The sequence below is a fragment of the Garra rufa genome, chromosome 24 (assembly GCF_049309525.1).
Source record: "Garra rufa chromosome 24, GarRuf1.0, whole genome shotgun sequence".
Classification (NCBI taxonomy): domain Eukaryota; kingdom Metazoa; phylum Chordata; class Actinopteri; order Cypriniformes; family Cyprinidae; genus Garra; species Garra rufa.
The window spans coordinates 3,639,375-3,666,211 of record NC_133384.1 but is presented as its reverse complement, the minus strand read 5'-3'; the positions used below and the strand labels follow the sequence as shown (position 1 = coordinate 3,666,211).

The 26,837-nt window shown below is 39.3% G+C and overlaps 1 protein-coding gene across 2 annotated transcripts in view; it reads right to left on the bottom strand.

Annotated features, from left to right (window-relative positions):
- myo3a (myosin IIIA) overlaps positions 1-26,837 on the bottom strand; it is a 120,018-nt gene that overhangs the window by 52,155 nt on the left and 41,026 nt on the right. For both annotated transcript variants that reach the window (XM_073830435.1, XM_073830436.1), the window contains exons 5-6: positions 10,809-10,885; positions 9,475-9,620 (exon numbers count right to left, since the gene is read on the bottom strand). In XM_073830435.1, coding sequence (XP_073686536.1) covers positions 9,475-9,620; positions 10,809-10,885 — 223 coding nt within the window. The remainder of the gene's footprint in view (positions 1-9,474; positions 9,621-10,808; positions 10,886-26,837) is intronic.

Below are 26,837 nucleotides of genomic sequence, written 5' to 3'. Positions count from 1 at the left end.
GTAGTAGTAGTATTTGTTCTGTAAAACTAAGGTATTATTATTATTATTATTATTACTTTACTATATATTGCTATAACACTATAATACTCTTGCACTGTAAAATAAAACAAAATGCATTTAATAACAACAACAATAATTATTATCATCATTATTATTTTTATTATTGCTATTAGTATTTTATTATTATTAAGTTGTAATTTATCAAATTATAAACATTAAACAAATAAATGTATTGCTATACTGTAAATAAAACAAAAATATTATTTAATAATAATAATAATAATAATACTGATAATAATAATTTGTCCTATAAAACTAAATAAATATTATTTTATTATTAAAATGTTGTTTTTTAGATTATAAACATTTTTAAGAAATCAACAAATAAATGTATTGCTTAAATACTATAATACTCTTGCACTGTAAAATAAAACAGAATTTAAATGCAATAATAATAATAATTATTATTATTATTATTAAAAGTTGTTTTTATTTATTAAATTATAAACATTAAACAAATCATCAAACATATATGTTGCTAATCTTACAATACTATTATACTGTAAAATAACAACATAAAAACAAAATTAGTATATAATAATAATAATAATTATTATTATTATTATCATTATTATTATTATTGCTATTATTATTTTATTATTATTAAAATGCTGTTTTTATTTGTTAAATTATAAACATTAAACAAATCAAAGAAACAAAAAAATACAATACTATAATGTTATCATACTTTAAAATAATAATAATAATAATAATAATAATTTAGTTTTACCGAACAACAAATAACAATAATAACATTAATCTTTGTTTTAACTAGTTAACTTACTATTTTTTTTTTCTTACTGTTTTTTGTGCTGGTTCACTTTTTAAATTTAGCTGAAAAGCCACATAATACACTTTATATTGATATATGTTATGGAAGATTGGGTAACACTTTCTATGAAGCCCCTATTTATAATATATTATAAGGTTATTTCTAAGGCATTATAATGAATGCATAATGCATTATAAAAAACCTTATAATATGTTATATCATCTCATGAATAATCACAACAACAATTATAATACATTATAATACTTGAGTATTAGAGGTTATAACTTTTATTATTATGATTATTTATAACACACAGTGGAAATCATATTAAATCTACTTATCATATTATACTATATCATATTACATTTATTTTTTACATTATATTTTATATTAGATTTAGGGTAAGATTAGGCTAGATAGAAGGTTCATGTACCTTTAAAGTTACTTATAATATAATAGTTTGTCTTTTGGGGAAACATCAAAATTTAGTGTTAGCATATGTTTAGCATACTACTAATAATAATTACTGCTAGCCAACATACAGTTTCAGAGTTACGTATCAAAAGCTGTCTAAAGGGTACCATCAAAATCATCAAACTGATATTACAAATGTGCCATTACACAATCATCTGATCTGACGCTTGATCTTAGGGTTCTTTGGGAAATATTAATATAATTACTTATAAGTGGTCTTTGTATGCTTTAAGTAAAGTGACATGAGAAACATGGCAAGATATGAGACTTATAATATGTTATAACTATGGAGGAGGTAATCATACTCTTAAAAGCTATAACCACAAATAAGTAAAAATTATAATACATTAAAACTGTTCTTATGAATACTCATGAGATCATATAACATATTATAAGGGTTTTTATAATGCATTATGCATTCATTATAATGCCTTAAGAATACCCTTATAATGTATTAAATAGGGGCTTCATAGAAAGTGTTACCGAAGAGGGCCTATTTATTACTTTATATATCATTCCATGTTTGAAAATAGTTTTTTTTTTTTTTTTATCCCAGGGCAATAACAATGAAAATATTCAATATGGCTTTGTAGCAGCATATTAAGGTTTGCATCTATAAAGTAAAAAACAAAAACAAAACGAGAGTTCTCCCTCGTCTTCCTTATGTTTTATTTGAAATGAAAGTGTATTTTTTAGCAAATTTGTGCTGATGTGAAAAAGCTTTGTCTATGATGGCTGCCAAAAAGCTTTTCCCTGTAAATGTAGATAAGTAAGCAGATAGACACTTAACGGTGTCACAGAGGACCTGACAAGCGTTCCCTGCTGTGGAACAATAGAGCTAATTAGCCATCATTTGGTGTCCTGGTGAAGGGGGCTATTAGCAGAGGGAGAGCAGGGTTGAGGAGGTGTACTCCAGCCCAACGGCTAGTGCGTCAGGAGCGCGCTCTGTGCCTCTGACAGCGATTAATTACTCTAATGGGGGGGCATACATCTCTGCTTATCACACGCTGCACCCCACACAAACAGCGGGTGTCAGACGCTTACATGGAAACGGCTGGAGAAACGTTTGGACTATTAAAGTGCATCCTTATCGGAAACGCAGCAGCAAAAAAAAAAAAAGATTACAGATGAAAACAACAAGCCTTCTGCAATTTAAAGCACATTGTTAAGAGTACAGCATTAAAAAACCACAAGACAACAACCATGCGGGCTGGAATGGGTTTTGTTCTGGTAACTCGTATGTCACTGAGAAAAGGACCAAACAATCAAAATACACAACCGTTCAAAAGACTAGAAACAAGGCTGAATTTATCTGATCAAAAATACTAAAATGTTGTGATTATTATTATGATTTAAGCAGCACTGTTTTCAACACAAATAATGATAAGATATTTTTCATGAGCAGAAAATCAGCTTTTTGAATTTAAAGATCAGGGTAAATTTAACTTATTTTGTTGTCTGGGAAACAGGTAACTATCTTCCGTAGCTTCTGAAGGGCAGTGCTCAATTAAAAAAATATATATATGATATTTAGGCAAAATAAGAAAAATGTATTATCTTCATTCTGTTCAAAAGTTTACACCCCTGGCTCTTAATGCATAATTTTCTCTTCTGAAGCATCAGCATTTGAACCTTCTGTAATAGTTGCATATGAGTCCCTCAGTTGTCCTCAGTTGAAAAGATGGATCTCAAAATTATTCAGTCATTGTTGGAAAGAGTTCAAATACACAAAAAAGCTAAAAAAACAAACAAAGAATTTGTGAAACCTAAAGGACTTTTCTGAAGAACTGCAGGCAGTTTAACTGTTCAGGACAAACTAGGGACTCATAAACAACTATCGCTAAAAAAACATGTGCATAATTTAGGTAACAACACAGTATTAAGAATCATATGTGACCCTGGACCACAAAACCAGTCTTAAGTCGCTGGGGTATATTTGTAGCAATAGCCAAAAATACATTGTTTGGGTCAAAATTATTGATTTTTCTTTTATGCCAAAAATCGTTAGGAAATTAAGTAAAGATCATGTTCCATGAAGATTTTTTGTAAAACTCCTACTATATAAATATATCAAAATGTAATTTTTGATTAGTAATATGCATTGCTAAGAACTTAATTTGGAGAAGTTTAAAGGTGATTTTCTCAGCATTTTGATTTTTTTGCACCCTCAGATTCCAGATTTTCAAATAGATGTATCTCGGCCAAATATTGTCCTATCCAAACAAACCAAACATCAATAGAAAGCTTATTTATTGAGCTTTCATATGATGTATACATCTCAGTTTTGTAAAATTTAACCTTATGACTGGTTTTGTGGTCCAGGGTCACATATGTATTTAAACTTTTGAACAGGGTCATTTTTTATAAATTCTTATTTTTTATAAATAAACTATTATTTTTTTGTATATATGTAAACATCTTTTATGTAAAATATCCTATTTAGGTCATTACTAAATAAAAAATGACATACATTTTGTGTGATTCCTCTTATTTTGGTAAATAACATTTTAAAGATTCTCCAATATGTATGAAAACTTTTGACCACAGCTGTATTTTAATAGAATATAGTTATTTTAATGTTTCTGTGGAAACCGTGATACATTGGTGATACACCGTGATACAACGGCATTTATTTGAAATACAATACTTTTTTACTTTACTTTATTTTGATCATGATTAATGCATTCTTGCTGAATTATATGGAAGCTTGTTTCCACCACTGAACGAATACATGAATGAATGAGTGAATTCATTCTTTTTTTAATCTCACAAAAATTTGAATTATGCAAAATAAACAGAATTGTGACTAACTTTCTGACTTTTTTCTAATAAATCTAAGTTTACATCTGTCAGTTTATATCTGTCAGTTCCGATTCTGACTTTTTTCCAACTTTTGTATTTTTTGTTTTAATTTGTTTCCGCCATGGAATAAAATAAAAGGTTAATCTCACAATCTCATGACTTTTTCTTGCAAATTTATATAATTACAAGAAAATAGTCAGAATTGTGAGATAAAAAGGTGCAATTATGTTTATTATTAATAAATAAATAAATAAATTAAAATTCTGTTGCAGAAACAGGCTTTCACAGTATAAAGTATTTATACTTTAATAAAAGGGAGAGATCTTATAAACATTTATTTTCATCAATTTACATGACATATTCTGATTATGTATCAGCTCTCTCATTGGATGTGTTATTTCTGGTTCATTTTGGCTCTCAGGTCCTGACCGCTGGCTAAATGTGAGTATTCCTGTCTGTTGGTGGCAGGGGGGATGAATGCAGACATTTGTGCCCAGGGCTTGAGGCTTAGTCTGGCCTAATCTGGGTCACACAAATGTAACACTTAATATGCCATCAGCATGTGCCACTGGCCTAGTGCCGTTCACTGGGTACAAACTGACCCATAAGGCAAGACACTGCAGGTGAACAGGGTAAAAAAAAAAAAAGAAAAAAAATAGTTATCACCTTACTTACCGAGTTGATTAATTACTTTGATAATTGCAAACATTGTTGTAAAACAAGTTTTCTAAAATGTTAGGTTTAAATATGCAAATTATCGAATATTTAATGAAATACGCACTAATTTGCATACATTTCTAGTACAAAAATCGAAACACTGGATTAAGTCAGTTTCAAAAATCTTGTTTAATTTTTTTTTTTGACATATTAAGAGTCAAAAGTTTTTACAGAGGGAATTTTGGATCTCATTTCATCACAACATAATTTAGAAAAAAAAAAAGAAAAACTTAGAACAGACAGGAAACACTATATTTGTTTACCGTTTTGGGGGGAATAAAATGTTGTATAAAATCAAGCAAATTATATATGAACAAATCCCTCTGTAAAAACCTTCAGGATATAGACAAGAATAAAAATGTAAAGTTATGTGAGTTTAACTGCTACTGAAGTAAAGATTTATGGCTCAGTGTAGAAGGAAAAAATCATTTTGAGAAAACGGCCTTTAAAAATATATATTGTAATTGAAATCTATTGACAAAATATTGACAAAAAAGTTTTTTAGATGTTTTCTTTCCACTAGTCTGAAAAAAATCTCAAGCTGTGTTTTTGCCTGCAGTCTCTCTCCTTAAACAGCGCCTCCTCTGATTCTACCCAAGGAATAAACATTCAACATAACATAACACTTGAACACGCAAGTTCAAATCTGGCTCATGTCATCCTGAAAAGTGAGAGTGATTTAGCAACAAAAAGATTTAGTGATAAATAGACCCAATTCTGTCAGATTTTGCAATATATTATAGACGAGATTCAGCAAGGATGCATTAAAATGATCCAAAGTGACATTTATAATGTTATAAAGATTTATGTTCCTGTTTATCAAAGAATCAAATGTTAAAATATATATTAAAAAATACATTAAATACAAAATAGTTATTTTAAACTGTAATATTTTACAAAACTACTATTTTAAATGTATTTTTGATCAGATAAATGCAGCTTTGGTAACACGTTCAAATGCTTTGGAATAGTAGTGTAGATATATTTTGAGACCATACAAATTTGAGATTATAATGGCTGTGTTCCAGATTTGTCACATTGCATTGCTCATTCTCAGCCTGGATGGGTGCGGGGGGTGTAAGGTGTGTTTTTTTCTAATAAGAATCAAAGAGAACATGAGAGAGACCCAACAAAGACAGCCTGCAGTGTGTACATGAGCAGTCAGAAACATTACCACACCACTCTGTGATTATACCCACCACCCCCACCACTGACTGCAGTCAGAACGCCACTGCTCTGACAGCACAGCGCACAATGGACGGATACTGTGTGTGTGTGTGTGTGTGTGTGTGTGTGTGTGTGTGTGTGTGTGTGTGCGTGTGTGTGTGTCTATGTGTGTCTATATGTGTGCACGTGAGGTGTATTAGAACACAAAAGTGCTGCACCATCAAGATGACACTAGTGATAACAGTTTATGTTCTGAGTCTAAAAACAGTAAACAATCAAATTTCACCTTCAGACAGGTAGGTGCACGATGGAGAGAAAAACAGCTTGGTGTCTTTCTTTAATCCACAAAGATGCAGGTGTTGGACAATAATATGAACACTTCACAAATAGCTGATATTTCTATATCAAGGTGTTTTTTTTTTTTTTTTTGGTTCAACTTTATTTTGTTGGTCTACTTAAGGTGTTTTGTTGATTATATGTAACTTAAAAGGACAGTTCACCCAAAAATAAAAATTACCCTATGATTTACACATTTTTAAGCCATCCTATATGATTAAATTTTTTTTCAGACTAATACAATCAGAGTTATATTTAAAAAGTCCTGGCTCTTCCAAGCTTTATAATGGCAGTGAATGGGCATTGAGATTTTGATGTCCAATAAATTGCATTCATCCATCATAAAAAGTGCTCCACATAGCTCCTGTTACCCTAAAATCCGCTAACACCTTTTTTTCCACTGGGGTCAATTTGACCCCAGCAAATTAAAACCTCCAGAATATGATTTTTTTTTTTTGCTAAAAGGTTAGTGTCAGGTAATTGATGTCTTTGTTGACTACTTAACAACACTCTGAAACACACCCCCCACTTTCACTGTCAAACACATGTGACAAAATCTCACTGACAGAAAACCTTTGCTTAGAGGCTATTTTCAATTGACAGTGGTTCTCGCGATACTACAGGTATGGTTGTGTTAGTTTTTATTTTTATTTTTTATTATACGTAACATATAAAATTATAGTGCATATTATAAAATCATAGCATGTTATAGTGACCTCAATATCACCCAAAACAAATGTGTGTAAATTTTTTTATATTTCTTATGTTTATACAGCTAAAAGACCCTGGGGTCAAATTGACCCCAAAGAACACCGATGTGACAAAATGTGTACAGGGCATTGAAATAATAATATCATGTTAATTTTATGTTTACCAAGTTCCCCATTAAATTAGGAAAAGTCATTCAATCTGAAGCAAAAAAAAAAAAAGTCAATTACATATGTACATACGTTAAACATTGAATGGGGTCAAATTGACCCCAAGGATAACAGGAGGGTTTTAATAAAGGCCTTCTGATCCATATTAAAAACATTTATAAACTGTAATCTCCAGCTTCTGCTAACTGCCATAAGAGAGTGAAGTTTTAGTGAATGATGTAGGACGTAGGCATAGTGTAAGCTCCGGTGAGAATATGCTAGTCTTGTGAAAACCAAGTTTTGTTTACAGCAAAGGAAAACCAGACTCCTCTTGGCTTATATCAAAATCCTCCAAAATTTTTCTTTACAAATCCTAGTTTTGTACTTCAAATTTGTGACTGGTGTTTTGTTTTGCTCTCTCCACTGTGCTTCTATGTTCGTCACTTCTCACTGGAGGTTACGCTACACCTATGTTCTACATCCTCCACAGGAACGCCACTTTCGCACATACGACAGTTAGCTTCAGCTGGCTAAAAAGGCTTTGGTGGACACATGGCCTTATAGTATACTGAAACACAAACTAAAGAAAATAAAGATAAATAAAAGATAATAACAACATTTGTATTTTAATTGTAGCCTACAGAAGTGATATTAACCCCTATAGTGATGGGTGTTCACATTGTTTTGTTCAACCCCTGTACATGTATTTTAAGGAACCAACATACATTGCCTTGCAAAAGTATTCATACCCCTTCATTTTTTTTTTCATGTTTTTTGTTGCTGCCTTACGTTAAACTGTTTTAAATTACTTTTTTTCCACATCAATCTACACTCCATACACCATAATGACAAAGCAAAAACAGAATTGTCACAACTTCATTAATTTATTCAAAATAAAAACTGAAATAAGTACATTGCATAAGTATTAACTCAGTACTTAGCTGAAGCACCTTTACAGCCTCAAATCTTTTTGGGTATGATGCAACCAGATTTGCACATCAACATTTGGCACTTATCTGCCATTCTTCGCCTCACCTCTTCACCTCTCAAGCTCTGTCAGCTTGACTGGGGTCTGGCAGACATTTTCAGGTTTCTCCAGAAATGTTTGATTGGGTTCACGCCCAGGTTCTGGCTGAGCCACTCAAGAACATTTAAAGAGTTGTCTATAAGTCACTCTTGCTGTGTGCTTAGTATTATTGTCCTTTTGGAAGGTGAACCTTTTGCCCAGTCTGAGGGTTCTGAATGCTCTGGACTGTGTTTTCATTAAGGCTATACTGTATCTCAATATTTTGGTGCATTGAGCTTTTGTTCTACTCTGACGAAATCTCTCAAACATGATGCTTAGAATTGAGGTTCATCAGACCACAGAATGTTGTTTCTCAGAGTCTGAGGCTACTTTAGGTGCTTTTTTGCAAATTCAAAGTGTGTTTTCATGTGTCTTCACTGAGGAGAGGATTGAGTCTTGCCACGCTGCCATTAAGCCCAGATCGGTGGAGTGTTGCCACGATGTTAGTCCTTCTTTAGTTTTCTCCTATCTCCACATACGATCATGGAGCTCAACTAGACCACTCTAGCCAAGGCCCTTCTCCATCAATTGCTCAGTTTGGCCATGAGGCCAGCTCTAGGAAGAGTCGTAGTTGCTTCAAACATCTTCCATTTAAGGTTACATACTTGAACCTTCAATGCACCAGAATTTTTTCTGAACACTTCCCCAGATATGTGGCTCGATGTAGTTGTGTCTCTGAGCTGTACAGGCAGGTTTTTTTTGCCTCAAGGCTTGTTTTTTTGCTCTGATGTGCATTTTTAGCTGTTGGACCTTTTATTAAGATGTGTGTGCCTTTCCAAATTATATCCATTAAATATGCAATACTAATGCTCCTGAGTTAAATTTCAACTATCTCAGATAAGGGTATGAACACTTATGCAATAATTAACTTTTTTTATTTTTAATAAATTTGCAAAGATTCTAAAAATCTAAAGATAAAAAAATAATTTAAAGCAGTTTAACATAAGGCAGCAACATAACAAAAATGAAGGGGCATGAATACTTTGCCAAGGCACTGTACATTAAAGCTGCTATAACCCCAAAGAAAGATGTAAGAATGAAACCAGCCCGGCTTCTGACAGCTCCAAGGCCCAAACAAGCAGCAGTGCCATCCATCTACAAGCTAAAATCCTTGTGGACTTTGAGGTCTCTTTGAATATCATCTGAATATCATGTACTGTAGTCATGCAAATCAGTGTTTGTGTAAGACAAGTGTCAAACATACAAAAATGAGGGCGTGTCACCTTGGAATTTTGAAGAGAGCTCTCATTGGATGAAGATCAGCAAGAGGCGGGTCTCCATCACCAAGCTCTATGGCCGTGATACCCAGAGACCATACATCACAGCGCTCGTCATACGTAGAGTCAAGCTGCTGCTCACACGCGATGACCTGGTCAAATACACAAACACAGTCATTACTGAACTGCAAATGTATATAACGGAAACTCACAGCTGAACACACCAGAGCCAGAGCTCACCAGAGCAAAAACAACTTCCATTAGTATATCTGTTGAACAAAGTGTTAAACATACTTTGTCATGTTTATTGATTATAAGCTGACTGACAATAAATTTAAAAAACACAACTTTAACCAAAAGGTGAAGTGCATATTTCTGTTATTTGTATATTAAATGCTTAAATGCTTACATGTACTTTACTTTGTAGTAAAGAATGTACAGTATGCAGTTTAATATTTTCACATTAAAAAAAATAGGAATATAAAAAACATGTCAATAAAAGCCAGTTTTTTCAAAAGTGCAGTGTTGGATAAAAATTCAGATTTTAAGAAGTGGCTCCCTTTTAAATGTATTAGTTGAAATAGTAAATTTGAATTGGAATGCAGAAAACAGAATGTGTTAAATTAAATACCAAGAGTTTCTACACTGGTAAAGACAATCTATGAAACAAAGCATTGTTCCAGCATTGAATTATATTATTTTTGCACATTCTGTATGTTGTAATACTACACAAGCAACTGAAAATGTGACCTTTGAATACAAAATAATAATAGTTTTAATAATACATTAAATACACAGGAATATTACACACACTAAAAGCATGTTCATTTTATACTTTTAATTTCTTAAAAAATATAGATGATAGAAATACAATGAAAATATAATACAGAAAATACATAAGAATATCACACACACTAAAAGCATGTTAACTGTATATTTTTTGATTTCTTAAAAATATAGATAATAGAAATCTGCAGAATGGAATACAGGTCGTCTTACCTCAGAATTAGAAACACTAATAAACTGTCCAGCGTATTGTATTTAATCCATGCGATTACTCCAGAAATGAACCCAGAGTGTTCCCCGCAGATGTTTAGAAGTCTAAAAGTGCACTAATAATAAATCTCAGTTTGTGTTTTGATTGTATTGACACTTAGGACAAATTGAGGCACGTAAGCCTCTACCCTTGAGTCATATGAAAATTCGGTGTACGATTCTCCAAACAACTTCAGAGCTGTAGTCCTCTGTGCCTGTGTCATATGGAAATCTTATGGAAAACCAAGTAAACAAAAACATTTGCAGTCCACAAAGTCACCGCCATGCTTTGCCAAGGGTCCTACCTCAGGGGCCATCCAAAAGGGTGTTCCCACCGAAGTGTTCCTCCTAAGTCGGGTGTTTGTAAGCTGGGCCGATACCCCTGATAAGAGGAAGAAACATGGACAAAGTATTACATAAGGTACTGTAGTTATCCGGACAGCTTCAATAGATGACTGCTGGACTTCAGGAATGTCTTTGGATTGTTTAGCCGAGTGGCAATGGAAACACAATTTGAATAGAGATCAAACAAGGTCACAAAGGAAAATAGAATGTGTTTTCTTGGATGTAGTGATCATATTAACCCAGCACTTGACCTGAAAATCCCTTTTGAGAGCTGTAGTCACCATTCACCGTCACTGTAAAAGCAAAACCGACATTATGCTATAAGTCATATGGGATTCGAAAGACAAAATGGAGATTGAAGGAAGAGTTTTCTGGAATTTTTGGGTCAACTATTCACTAAATGAGTACATTTTGCATGAAAAAGCTAAATTTTGTAAGATTAATATTAGTTTTAGAAAAGCTAACTTGACTGAAGGAAAGAGTTGTGCTTGCAAGGCAATAAAAAAATGGTAACCTAAAAGTGGTCAAAGTCAAAGTCAAAGTCAAAGTCAAAAATATTTTTTACTACCACTCATTTACAATTTACAAGCTAAACGCATTAAATTATAAGACTGAAACTACATAATATGGCTTAAATCAGTTAGAAGTCAAGTTTAAAGTAACATTTTAAAGAAACAGTTGCAGTTTATCACTTTTTGCAGTGCAGGTTAAGCCTTTATGGTGAGGTAACAGCAAAATTTCTATAATCTATATATATATTGGTGTACAGTTTAAGTCAAAAGTTTACATACACCTTGTAGAATCTGCAAAATGTTAATTATTTTAGCAAAATAAGAGGGATCATACAAAATGCATGTTATTATTTATTTAGTACTGACCTGAATAAGATATTTCACATAAAAGACGTTTACATATAGTTGAATTCATAAAAATTCCACTGTTCAAAAGTTTACATGCACTTGATTCTTAATACTGTATTGTTAACGGAATAGTCCATAGCTGTGTTGATTGATTTGTTTGTTTGTTTTGTTTAGTGATAGTTGTTCATGAGTCTATTGTTTTTCCTGAACAGTTAAACTGCCTGCTCTTCTTCAGAAAAATTATTTACTTTTTTTTTTTTTTTTTTTTGGTGTGTGTATTTAAACCACAATGCATTAAGAGCCAGGGGGTGAAAACTTTTGCATTTAAATATCAGGGTAAATTGAACTTATTTTGTCTTCTGGGAAACATGTAAGCATCTTCTGTAGCTATTGAAGGGCAGTAACCAATAAAAAAATATGATATTTAGGCAAAATAAGAAAAATGCACACATCCTCATTCTGTTCAAAGGTTTACAACCCCGGCTCTAAATGCACTGTTTATTTCTGAAGCAACACTGAGCATCAGTGAACCTTCTGTAATAGTTGCATATGAGTCCCTCAGTTGTCCTCAGTGTAAAAAGATGGATCTCAAATTCATACAGTCATTGTTGGAAAGGGTTCAAATAAACAAAAATGCTGAAAAACCAAAGAATTTGTAGGACATGAAGGATTTTTTCTAAAGAACAGCAGGCAATTTAACTGTTCAGGACAATCAAGTGACTCATGAACAACTATCAGAAAAAAAAGCACAGCTATGAATCATTCAGGTAACAACAGTATTAAGTATCAAGTGTATGTAAACTTCTGAACGGGGTCATTTTTATAAATTTATATAAAGTTATCTTTTATGTGAAATACCTTATTCAGGTCAGTGCTAAATAAAAAAAATAACATGCATTTTGTATGATCCCTATTATTTTGTTAAAATGATGTACATTTTAAGTGTATGTAAACTTTTGACTTCAACTGTATAAAGCACAGCTCACACAGAACTCAAACTAAGCAGAAAATCCTTCGCCTTCAAGTTGTTTCCTAATGAAAAATAGCTAGTTTGCAAAAACAAAAGTAAATGTGAACAAAACTTTAGGCTTTAGAACACGTTCTACTAACCTAATTTTCTTGATGTGAATATGATATATTTCACATTAGATTTGAATGAGATATGTCCTAAATTGTCATTATTATAATTATTAATTTATTTATTTATAATAGTTGTAAGTCTCTTACTGGCAAACTTTGATAAAAATCTCACCAACATCAATGATATCATTGTAATACCCACATTTGAAGTCTGATGATTGGTGTTTTTTGTTATATCAATTTGCATACAGAATTGTGACTGGTCTTGTCTATTTTGCATCAATGTAAATACCCATAGTCAGCAACAGCTAAATGGCTAAACCAAACCCTGAAACCTAAACTTATCTAAAACTAACACTATTCTTTTTCTTCAGAAAATGCAAATAGTGTAATTTGTTCTAAGCACAAACTTCAGTACATGTAGATATTTTTCCAGGGAAACAAGCAGAAGCGTTTCCTCTGAGTAGGCAATGGAGGCAGACTCAAAATATTGGATGAGAACAACACAAAATATAACATTAAAAAGTGTATAAATAACTAGTTTTTCTAAAGAAACACTGTCCAACAGCAACACAAGCGAAAAAAGTTACAGTGGAAGTCCGGGTCTCTCTCGCCTCCCCTGAGCCTATTGAGTTTTAACAGAACCCCTAAAGCATGAGGTGGGTTTGGTGGGGGGTAATTGACAATGAATGGGGGGAAAGTCACATGAGAGAAGGCAATGCCTCCATCGCGATATGATTGGATATGACTGGTTATGTTCCTGCTGTGATTGGTTCATTCAATAAATCCCGTCTCTTGTGTTTGTGCACGTTCCGCATTTGCGAATCAATCTGAATGTACAATATAATGGCGTTAATAGGAATACTGATTTAAAAAAGTAAGTAAACAACTCACACTTAGTTATAACCACTTTGTTATTTAAAATCAGACTTGAAATGGCCTGAAAACTTGATCTGTGGAAGTTTTTAGTGAGTAATAATCAGCTTGATGTACATCTCCATGTCTGTGACCAATATTTACCTAGGTTTGATGACTGATGATTTGAACATTTCAAAAATAGTTAAAAACTATAAAAAAGAACAGCTGAAGATAAGTTCACTATATATATATATATATATATTAGGGGTGGGCATAGATTAATTTTTTTAATCTAGATTAATCTAGATTAAATCTTGAAATTAATCTAGATTAATCTAGATTAAAATGGCTAATTTAAATTCTGCTGAAGGCATTCAGAATATGTGTGCTATCCAAATAATGACTAAAAGTAAGTCTTTGAGAACGGGTTTCTCAAGCCAGGTGGCGCATTAGACCAGGCGCTCATCTCCTGTTTCCAAAATGCATTACAAACTGCTTGACAATTGCATTTACAACACAATTAACTATACAAACTTGTGTAACCAAGTACTTCTGCGCAAAAGGCTGTACGACGTGCGCGTTCCAGTAAAATACACAGGCGCGCGGGTATGGATAGCCTATCTGCGCGCATAGTCTTCCAATAAACTGCGTTGCTTTTAGAAGCGTCAATTCAGTTGTTGCATATAGTTTAATGTCTTTATTTCGGGATTATCAAAGTAAATTATAACTCAAACTTGAGATTTTACTGGGCCACAGCAGATTTTCACTGGGGCACGTGCCCCAGTAAAAAGGGTCTAGCAACGCACGCACCTGCCCTGAAGCGGCTTCATAGCTGCATCCATGTCTGCGCGTCTCGTTTGATGTGGTAATTTCACAGAAGTTGAAGACTTGTTCTCGCCCCCTACAGTGCAATTCAACTAGGTATACGTCATCCGCGCTAAAATATCAAGGTGAAAGTCATCATATCTTGCGTAGTTTAGACCCAGCTCCCAACCCAACTTTGAGAATAGATTAACGGCGATATTTTTTTTATCGCGCGATATGAGTCTCACGTTAACGCAGCACGTTAACGCCGATAACGGCCCACCACTAATATATATATATATATATATATATATATATATATGTGTGTGTGTGTGTGTGTGTGTGTGTGTGTGTGTGTGTGTGTGTGTGTGTGTGTGTGTGTGTGACCCTGGACCACAAAACCAGTCACACGAGTATATTTGTAGCAATAGCCAATAATACATTGTATGGGTAAATATAATAGATTTTTCTTTTATGCTAAAAATCATTAGGATATTAAGTAAAGATCATGTTCCATTAAGATATTTAGTACATTTCCTACTGTAAATATATCAAAACTTAATTTTTGATTAGTAATATGCATTGCTCAGAACTTCATTTGGACAATTTCAAAGGCAATTTTCTCAATATTTTGATTGTTTCACACCCTCAGTGTCACGGTTCTCACATCTGCCGTGTCCTCAGGTCGCGTCATCTGTGTGTGTGTGTGTGTGTCATTATGTTGTGCGTCACGCTGATTCAGCGCAGCTGCCAATCAGTCCCACACAGGTGTCCCTCATTTCACATGACTATTTAATCTCACCGCATTCTCTTCTCCCTCGTCTGACAGTTCACTCTGGATCTGGATCATTGGATGTACGTTTGGGTTTTGTCTTCGTCTGTGATCGTCGTGTTTGTTGTGTTCACCGTGGGATCGCACTGGAATTTAGCCTGCACCACTGGACACCACGCTTCACGCCTTCACTACTGGATTACACACCTTCATCATCGAGCCATCTAGCCCTTGTGCCACCCAGCCGGGAGATCAACACCATCATCATCATCTTCACTCTCATTTGTATCATCTACTCTCAATAAATCTGGTTTTCACCCTGCACTTGCTTCCTTCCCTTCATTACCGTTACAGAACTGTCAGCCGAAATGGAAGCAGCAGGCAACACATCGGGCACCGCGGAGGACGCACTTCGGGACTGCATCTCTCGGCTGGAGATTCAAGAGAGGAATTCGGCGATATCTGGAAACGCCATCAACACTCTTGTGGCACAAGTGTCCGAGCTGACCCAGTGCCTACGTCAGATGCAGCTTCCCACTGCGCCGCTCACACCGCCCACCCTGCCCGCTCCGGCCGCTCCACCCGGACCATCTGGGGCGGCTCAACAACCGGAGCCCCGCCTTCCCCCGCCGGAACTCTATGGAGGTGAGCCGAACTTCTGCCGAGCTTTCCTCACTAGATGTTCGATGCACTTCTCGTTACAACCACGCACATTTCCTAGTGAGGAAAGCAAGGTGGCGTTCGCGCTCACCCTGTTAACGGGGAAGGATGCACTGTGGGGAACGGCGGTGTGGGAGAGTCAAGATCCCTGTTGCGCCTCGTTCGCTGCGCTCGCCGCCGAAATGAAGCGGGTGTTTGACCGTGCGGCCTCAGGAAGAGAGGCTGCGCGGGTACTGGCGGATCTCCGACAGGGGGGGAGGTCCGTTTCAGATTATTCCATCGAGTTTCGCACCCTGGCGGCGGAGTGCCAATGGAACGAGGAGGCGCAGTGGGACATGTTCCTGCATGGGCTGGCTGACCGCGTCCAGAAAGAGATCTATGCCCTGGATCTACCCGCCAACCTCAACGGCCTGATTGAACTAGCCCTGCGGGTAGATGCTCGTCTCTCCCGAGCCGAGCGACGATGGACATCTGCTCGGCTCCCCCCTGGGGAGGGGTTTCCACCTCGAGCCAGCGGCAGTGACGTGGTCAGCCCACTCAGCGATCCCGAGCCCATGCAGGTGGGTCGAGCTCGGCTTTCCCGGGAGGAGAAGGAGAGGCGGAGATCCCTAGGCCTTTGCTTGTACTGCGGGGCGGCAGGACATCTCGCTTTTAGCTGTCCCGTAAAAGGGCCAGCCCGGCAGTAAGTATGAGGCTACTGTCGGGTGGGATCTCCGCTACCAAGTCCTCGTCCAGCAGCACCTCCACGCTCCTCCCGGTTAGGCTCAGATGGCAACATCAGGATCACCACTGCACGGCACTATTGGATTCGGGAGCCGAGGGTAATTTTATGGATTTTTCTTTTGTTCAACGTAATCATGTCCCTTTTCAACCTCTTACAGACACTATTTCCGTCCACGCCCTCAATGGTCAGACCCTCCCCACCATCACCTTCATCACGGACCCTATCACTCTCACGGTGTCTGGCAATCACCGTGAGAGCATCTCCTTTTACATTCTGGACTCCCCTCACGCCCCCGTGGTGTTGGGACACCCCTGGCTCATCAAACACAACCCCCGGATTGATTGGCAGCTGAAGTCGGTGGCTGAATGGAGCGTTAAGTGTTATGAGTCCTGTCTTGTGTCTGCTTGTCCATCTGTCTCTGGTTCTGTGTTTCAGGAGAAGGCGGCGGATCTGAGTAACGTGCCCACGGAGTACCTCGACCTGAAGGAAGTGTTCAGTAAGTCTCGGGCTGCTTCTCTTCCTCCTCACCGTCCCTATGACTGTGCAATAGAGTTACTGCCAGGTACGTCTCCGCCTAAGGGCAAATTATATTCACTTTCAGTCCCTGAAAGAGAGGCTATGGAGAAATACATTTCTGATTCTCTAGCAGCCGGGCTCATACGACCCTCCTCTTCTCCAGCGGGGGCGGGGTTCTTTTTTGTGGGGAAGAAGGACGGTTCTCTGCGACCTTGTATTGATTACCGGGGGCTGAATAACATTACGGTAAAGAATACTTATCCTTTGCCGTTAATGTCTTCAGCCTTCGAGAGGTTGCAGGGAGCGTCAGTCTTCACGAAATTGGATTTGAGAAACGCTTATCATTTGGTCCGCATTAGGGGGGGAGATGAGTGGAAGACTGCCTTTAACACCCCCAGGGGGCACTTTGAATACTTGGTCATGCCCTTCGGCTTGTCCAACTCCCCAGGGGTCTTCCAGGCACTCGTTAATGATGTGTTGAGAGACATGGTCGACCAGTTCATATATGTCTACCTGGACGACATATTGATTTTTTCTTCTTCTCTCCAGGAACACGTTCAACACGTCAGACGAGTGCTTCAGCGGCTGTTAGAGAATGGGCTTTTTGTCAAGGCGGAGAAATGCGATTTTCATGCACAGTCTGTTCCTTTCCTAGGGTACATCGTGTCGGCCGAGGGTGTGCGCATGGATCCCGAGAAGGTTAGAGCTGTGGTGGATTGGCCAACCCCAGATTCCCGTAAGGCCCTGCAGAGGTTTCTGGGTTTTGCCAATTTTTACCGGTGTTTTATTCGCAATTACAGCCAACTAGCCGCGCCTCTGACTGCCTTGACCTCCCCCCGAACGACGTTCAGGTGGTCAGACGCAGCGGAAGCTGCGTTTGCCAAACTGAAGAGTCGCTTCGTTTCGGCTCCCATTCTTGTCACCCCTGATCCATCACGTCAGTTTGTGGTGGAGGTCGATGCGTCAGAGGTGGGGGTAGGTGCGGTTCTTTCCCAGCGCTCACCCACGGACGACAAGATGCATCCCTGCGCGTTTTTCTCACATCGTTTGTCGCCAGCTGAGTCAAATTACGATATTGGTAACAGAGAGCTGTTGGCAGTCAAACTAGCATTGGAGGAATGGCGCCACTGGTTGGAAGGGTCGGGGGTACCTTTTATTGTTTGGACCGATCACAAGAATCTAGAATACATCAGAACTGCTAAAAGACTGAACTCTAGGCAGGCTCGGTGGGCACTTTTTTTCGGACGTTTTGACTTTACTCTATCGTACCGCCCGGGTTCTAAAAACATCAAACCCGATGCTTTATCTCGTATTTTTGACCGCTCCGATCGCCCGTCCACTCCCGAGGGTATTTTTCCCGAGACTCTTATTGTCTCGACCCTCATCTGGGAGGTCGAATCGAAGGTTAAGACAGCCTTACATGGGGTAACGCCTCCGGTCGGTTGCCCACCGAACCGTTTGTTTGTGCCAGAGCGTTTACGGTCCGAAGTTATCCAGTGGGGACATTGCTCCAATGTGGCGTGTCATCCAGGGGTTAGTCGCACCTTACATTTGGTCAAGCAACGATTTTGGTGGCCACTTATGGCTCGGGACGTTCGCAGTTTTGTTTTGGCTTGCTCAGTTTGTGCCACTGGTAAGACTTCTAACAGACCTCCAGATGGGCTCCTACAACCGCTGCCAATCCCTTCGAGACCCTGGTCCCACATCGCTCTAGATTTTGTTACCGCCCTCCCACCCTCCCAGGGTAACACGGTAGTTTTACGGTTGTTGGGCGGTTCATTTCATTCCCTTGCCCAAATTACCTTCAGCCAAGGAGACAGCGTTGGCAGTCGTAGACCACGTCTTTCGGTTACATGGCCTCCCGACGGACGTGGTCTCCGACAGAGGACCCCAATTTGTGTCCAAATTTTGGCGAGAGTTTTGTAAACTTCTGGGGGCCACTGTTAGTCTCTCTTCGGGGTTCCATCCTCAAAGCAATGGACAAACTGAGAGAGCCAACCAAGATTTGGAGAGAACGTTACGATGTATGGTCGCTAGAAATCCTTCCTCCTGGAGCCAACAGCTTTCTATGGTGGAGTACGCCCACAATTCATTACCAGTATCGTCTACGGGCCTATCTCCATTCGAATGTAGTATAGGGTACCAGCCACCAATTTTTCCCAGTCTGGAATCCGAAGTCGCGGTTCCCTCCGCCCACGCCTTTGTCCAGAGGTGCCATCGCACTTGGACCAGAGCCCGTGAGACTCTGGTCCAGGTGGGAGCGCGCACCAAGGCTAAAGCCGATCGCCACCGGTCTAAGCCTCCCGTATACGTCGTCGGTTCTAAAGTGTGGCTTTCTACCAAGGATATTCCTTTGCGTTCCGTCTCGAATAAACTTGCTCCCAAATTTATCGGCCCGTTTCCTGTCACCAAGATCATTAGTCCGGTGGCAGTCCGCCTTCAACTCCCTCCAGTGTACAGGAGAATTTACCCCGTGTTTCATGTCTCTAAAATTAAGCCCGTTTTTTATGCACGAATTAATCCGCCAGTTCCGGTTCCCCCACCGCCGCGACTCGTAGACGGGGAACCAACCTATTCGGTCAATCGTATTCTGGACTCTAGGCGGAGGGGACGCGGATTTCAGTACTTGGTGGACTGGGAAGGTTACGGTCCGGAGGAGAGAAGTTGGGTACCTGCCAGAGACATTCTGGATCACTCTCTTATTGATGATTTCAATCAACAGGTACAGGAGTCTGGGAACGTCAGGAGACGTTCCTAGAGGAGGGGGTACTGTCACGGTTCTCACATCTGCCGTGTCCTCAGGTCGCGTCATCTGTGTGTGTGTGTGTGTGTCATTATGTTGTGCGTCACGCTGATTCAGCGCAGCTGCCAATCAGTCCCACACAGGTGTCCCTCATTTCACATGACTATTTAATCTCACCGCATTCTCTTCTCCCTCGTCTGACAGTTCACTCTGGATCTGGATCATTGGATGTACGTTTGGGTTTTGTCTTCGTCTGTGATCGTCGTGTTTGTTGTGTTCACCGTGGGATCGCACTGGAATTTAGCCTGCACCACTGGACACCACGCTTCACGCCTTCACTACTGGATTACACACCTTCATCATCGAGCCATCTAGCCCTTGTGCCACCCAGCCGGGAGATCAACACCATCATCATCATCTTCACTCTCATTTGTATCATCTACTCTCAATAAATCTGGTTTTCACCCTGCACTTGCTTCCTTCCCTTCATTACCGTTACACTCAGATTCCAGATTTTCAAATAGTTGTATCTCGGCCAAATATTGTCCTATCCTAACAAACCATACATCAATGGAAAGCTTGATCACATATTGTTTAAATTGTTACTGCCTTGAGTTATTATTTTGGAATAAATTGTCACCTTGGAATTATAAGGTTATATCTGCGTTCCGAGTGGTTTTGAGATATTGAGCTTCAAAGTTTTTGCATTCTATATAGCAAAAATGATATGGGGAACAAGTCTCTTTCCTAGATGAGAATGACAGAGACCCTAAATGTATTCTAAATGTACAATATCAAAATCCTCTCAGATTTTTAAATGGGGATTTTGGGAGCAGGTCAAATGCAGATAGAACCTTCTAATTCTAAAAAGTCATTTTCTGCTTGGAATCATAAGGTTCTATCTTGCAAAACATTAATTAAAGCAACAATTTTCAAGAAATAAAAGTAGTTTACTTATAATTTGTTTTAAAACATAAATTACTGTTGTAACAATGTGTCAACATGTATGAGAATTTAATGCTTTAATGCTGTCTTTATCACATTTATTTAATATTTTAGGATAACTATTTTTTTCTTGTTTAAGTTAGGCATAAAAGGCAGTGCTGAATATTTTGTCCAGAGCAGATGTTAATTTTATAATTATAGTAGGTAATTAAAGACATTATTGCAGAAACAGTTAAAAAAATCAGCTACTCTAATCCATCTGACCAGGACTTTATTCCACAAAAAGCCATATTCAACCATATTCGCAAAACTATAGTTTTCAACATCTTTAATAACAACAGTTTGATCGCTATTGACCACATTCAACATCAAACGACAGTGACACTTATATTTCATTATGTACTTTACATTATGCAGTTGCTCTGCAGTAAAGCCATTCAAGCCAGTTGCAGATAATATTATTTGTTTTATGCCGGTAATATGCCGGTAGCTGTAATTATGAGTAAAAAAAATCACGCCATCATTATGTTTCAAACAGTGCCACTTTGAGGAATAAATGTGAATTGCACTCATTGATTCTGCAGACGTGTAATTGATCTGTTTCGACCTCACTCTGACCATCACTAACGGTCTAAATAGAATGATATCCTTCGTGCCGCCTTCTCTCGAGACCTTATGTAAACAAAGTCATGCCCATGACCCCGGAGGCGGAACTCCCGCACGTATAAAAGCGGATTTTTACTTCCGGCTCGTTCTCTTTACCTTTCTCGCCTTAAGAGACCTGGTACAGGTAAGAATGATCTAATATATATTTTCACCATTCAATTCTTCACCCAGACGGTGCAGGTGCCTTGTGTCCCTGTGAATTGTGGTGTTTTTCTACATGAATAATTGCAGTTTGGTAGAATATATTATCACTGCATTATTGTTTGTTAGGCTAGTTCTAATATACTAGCAACCCAATCGGGTTATTCTGATTTTGTTTATCAGAGTATTCATCAGTGGATATTGAATATACTTAATTACTAAAATTGGTGAGTATTGTATTTTTTTCATACCCTATATCACTGTTCGCAGTTGTTGGGGTTCATAAAAGGCCTGCTAGGTACGTTCGCGTTCTGGTGTGGGTCTTTGGATTTGTGTGAGCTTCATATATTTCACTGCTGTTCGCAGCTAGTGTATTGTGTGTGGTTTACCTGCTGCGCCAAGAGCGTTATGGCTTCCCAGAGCTGCAGGTTTTGCCACTCGGAGATGGACCCTCGTGATGGGCATAGGGAATGTCCTTCATGCTTGGGGGTTGGGCATTTGAAAGAGGATGTGGATAATCCCTGTGCTGCAGCTTGTGATCTACCTAGAGATGAACGAATTCGCCGTGCTAATAGGGCATGCAATTCTGTACCTGAGCGCGGTAGGGAGAGGGAACGTTCATCGGACAGGCGTGGTCATAAACGCCCATGCAAGCACTCACGTGATCATCATGATTCCACACACAAATCTGGCCGTTTCGGCAGATGTTGATGACGAATCAACGTTAAAAGAAGACTTTCCTTCAAATACTCTTATTGCTAGGGTATTTAGTGCAGCCAAGATTGTTGGCCTGCAGTCCCCATTGCCTGATCCTGCACCTATTGGGGGTGTATGGGAAGGCATATCTCAGACTAGTTCGGTACCTTCTATTCCGGTGGCAGACGACTATACTTCCATGTTGAGAACAGCTTGGAAGAAACCATCTCAAAAGCCTCAATTTAATGCAGGCTGTAGACGGTTGGCCAATGCCCGTTACCCTACTGAAGCTGGATTGGGAGATATGCCGCCAGTAGAACAAGCGATAGCGGCATGGACTGCCCTAGGTCCTGTCCGTGCTTCTGCTAACCCTCGCTGTTCCAGAAAAGAATGTGCCAAAACTGACCGTCTGGTTTCACGGTCCTTTAATGCTCTAATCACAATGAGAGAAACTGTTCAGCGAGCCTGTCATAAACCTCCCACAGCCTCCAGACAGAAATCCCAGAGGACGCAACAACCAGCTTGGTCTAATCGAATGAATAGTGATCCAACTGTTGTTCAAAGGCACAGCTTTCATACTCAAAGACAAAATCCTACCACACATTCCCGGAGAACATCTCAGTCCCGAGGGGGGAACCAACAGGGAAGCTCACGGAGATATGCAGGCCGAGAGGGCAGACCTGCATAGGGATCAGGGGCAGATCGTCGACTGTTCCTCCCAACTTTTGCGGGCCAGTTGGGAGAAAGTGGTCTCAGACCCTTGGGTTTTATCCACCATAACTCACGGGTACAGACTACAGTTTCGACGGCGCCCCCCCACCCTTTTCAAAAGTCCGAATGACTGTCGTCAAGGACCTACTATTAAAATCCATACTAGTAGAAGAGATAGAAAATCTCTTACAAAAAGGAGCAATTTCAGAAGTGCCCTCAGACGCACAGCAGACTGGATATTATTCAACTTATTTCCTAGTGCCAAAAAAAAAAAAAGACGGTGATCATCGTCCCGTTTTAGATCTCTGGGGCCTCAACCAGTATTTGAAAGTTCTTCCATTCAAAATGATCCATACGAAAACAGTAATGCAGTCCATAAGTGCAGGAGAATGGTTCACATCTCTAGATTTGAAAGATGCTTATTTTCATGTTCCAATCTGTCCAGAGCACAGGCCCTTCCTTCGCTTTGCATTTCAGGGCCAAGCCTTTCAGTTCAGGGTTCTCCCATTCGGTCTATCATTAACACCAAGAATCTTCACTCGGGTGGTTGCAGCCGCCTTAGCTCCCCTTCAGTTATGAGGGATCAAAATCCTCCCATATCTGGACGATTGGCTAATCTGTGCTCCTTCCCAGGAGCAGGTGTTTCAGAACACAGAAATAATTCTAGCTCATATTCAGTTCCTGGGAATCACAGTGAACTGGAAGAAGAGCAGTCTTCAGCCGAAACAGCAGGTGGATTTCCTGGGTCTACATTTCAATTCTATGACAATGGAGGCATGTCTTACTCCCCGGAGAATAGACAGCCTAGAAAAAGCAATAAGTCATTTCCAGCCAGGGAAGGTTGTGACAGCACACAGGGTCCAGAAGCTGTTAGGTATGATGACCGCAGCATCGGTAGTAATCCCCTTAGGTCTGCTGAGGGCACGCCCTATGCAACGATGGTTCAACTCTTTCCGTCTTCATCCGAGAAAGGACCGGAAGAAGAACCTACGTGTATCTCAGGCCTGCATGCAAGCCTTACTTCCCTGGAGGAACAGGAGCTTCCTTCGCAGCGGAGCCCCACTGGGCAATATTCCCCACAGGAGATCAGTGATCACAACAGATGCATCACTGACGGGTTGGGGAGCTGTGTGGGAAGGCAGGTCAGTGAGGGGGAAGTGGGAATTCCCTTGGTCATCAGAACATGTAAATGTGCTAGAACTGAGGGCTGTTCATCTTGCTCTCGAGGCTCTATTACCAGTTATACACCACAAACATGTACTAATAAGAACAGACAATACCTCTGTTGTTTACCACATAAATCACCAAGGAGGGATGAAATCACTAAGAAGCCTTTAGGTGGCGACAGATCTATTAACTTGGGCATGTCCACCGCTGTCCTCGCTTAGAGCAATCCACATTCCAGGTATAGCGAACAGAGCAGCCGACATTCTGTCCAGCCTCTCCCGGGGGAGTGGCGGCTACACACGGAGGTGGTAGCCCAAATCTGGGCCCGATATGAAACAGCCCAGGTGGATCTTTTCGCATCCGCAGAAACGACCCATTGCCCGAAATGGTACTCTCTCACAGTACAAAACGGCAGTCTGGGCCTGGATGCTCTGTCACAAGAATGGCCGACAGGCTTATTGTACGCTCCCCCCCCCCCCTTTCCTCTAATACCGCTAGTTCTTCGGAGGATCAGAGAAGGTCGATACATGATTTTGCTAATAGCTCCTCGTTGGTCGGGAAGACCATGGTTTCCAGATATGATCCAGCTGATTCAGGGTCACCCTTGGCAGCTGCCATCACGGGCGGATCTTCTGTCACAAGTGGGTGGTCAAATTTGGCATCTGAACCCAATGGCTCTGCGCTTGTGGGTATGGCCCTTGCAGAGCCCATCCCTCAACAGTTAGATGAAACTGTGCAGGATACTCTAAACAATGCTAGAGCCCCATCTACTCGTGCTAATTATGCCATTAAATGGAGAATCTTTTCAGAATGGTGTTTGGGCTCAGGAGTGGATTCAGTAAATTGTTCTGTGCCGTTTGTTCTTCGTTTCTTGCAATCGCAACTAGACTCAGGGAAGGCAGCTAGCACAATCAAGGTCTATGCCTCAGCTATCTCTGCATTTCACGGGGGGGTTAATGGCCAGCGATTGGGCAGACACACATTGGTATGCCAGTTTTTGAAGGGGGTTCGTCGCCTCTGTCCAAATCGCACTTTGTGGGCACCAAGCTGGGACCTGCCTTTCGTATTAGACTCTCTCACCAAGCCCCCTTATGAACCGATGGCTAACGCAGATCTTAAAACCTTGTCTCTTAAGACAGCTTTCCTCTTGGCCATCTGCTCCGCTAAAAGAGTAGGGGAGTTATGTGCTCTATCTGTTAGCGACGATTGTCTACGTTGGAAACCAGATGGAACAGGAGTGTCACTTTGGCCAAACCCTGCCTTCTTGCCAAAAGTAATTAACACTCAATTAAAGAATCAGATTCTGGAGATGAATCAGTTTCAACCTCCTCCGTCACTGACAGAGCAGGAGGGCTTGCTCACCCTATGTCTAGTTAGGGCATTACGCACTTATGTAAATGTTACTCAGCCCTTGAGGAAATGTCATTCTCAGCTCTTGGTTTGCTATGGAAAGAGTAGGCTAGGGTTGCCACTTTCAAAGCAGCGTTTATCACACTGGTTGGTTGAAGTTATCTCTCATGCTTATACAGTGAGATGATTGCCAGTTCCTGTAGGAGTACGGGCCCACTCAACCAGAAGCATAGCTACTTCTTGGGCTGCACTAAAGGGAGTTCAAGTAGAGGATATTTGTGCAGCAGCATCATGGTCTATGCCATGCACATTCACAAAATTTTATAGTGTTGATGTGACTAGTGCAACACCAGTGAGCACTGCTGTTTTAATATCGGTTGCCCAGCGAGGATCTAATGGTACGGATTCTGCAGTTCCTTGTGACCCTGTTGACACAAGTCATCCTATTTAGATTGTTAGTGACGGTCAGAGTGAGGTCGAAACAGATAGTGAGTTACGGATGTAACTGTGGATCTGTGAGACCGAAGGATGGCCGTCACTAATCCTTGTCGCTTGGAACTCTGGGGCGTTCAAGGTAAGAGAACGAGCCGGAAGTAAAATCCGCTTTTATACGTGCGGGAGTTCCGCCTCCGGGGTCATGGGCATGACTTTGTTTTTGTTGACTTTGTTCTCGAGAGAAGGCGGAACGAAGGATATCATTCTATTTAGACCGTTAGTGACGGTCATCCTTCGTTCCACAGATCCACAGTTACATCCGTAACTCACGTTTTACGTTTAATCTTTCCTGCTGTCATGGAGCAGTCCGGCAACATGACAAAGAAAGTTGATCCTGATTGGTCCTCTTGTTTGCATTCGAAGTGCTGATTGGCTCACAGATAGAACCTTATAGAACCAAGTTATAGTTCGACTTTGTAGATAGAACCTTTTTCTTTTCTAAATAAAAAGTCCTAAAATGTACACAACTTTAAAAAACCCATCACATAATGTAAATAAGTTGTCACAGAATAAGAATATGTGAATAACTCAATTTTGACAAAAATGTCAGATAGAACCTTATAATTCTAAGGCGACGAAATGTAAAATGCTTAAAAACACTACTTGATGAGATTCACATTTGGGTTTAACAAACTGAATATTTATTATATTGTTAATGTAAAACTATAAAATATTTTTATTTTTCTGATAGTGTAATTAATGTTTTTTTTTCAACCAAGAAAATGACTAGGACATGAAATTACATTTGAATAAAAAATTAAAAAAAAAAAAAAACTTTCCCTTCTCATTTCAAAATACCAC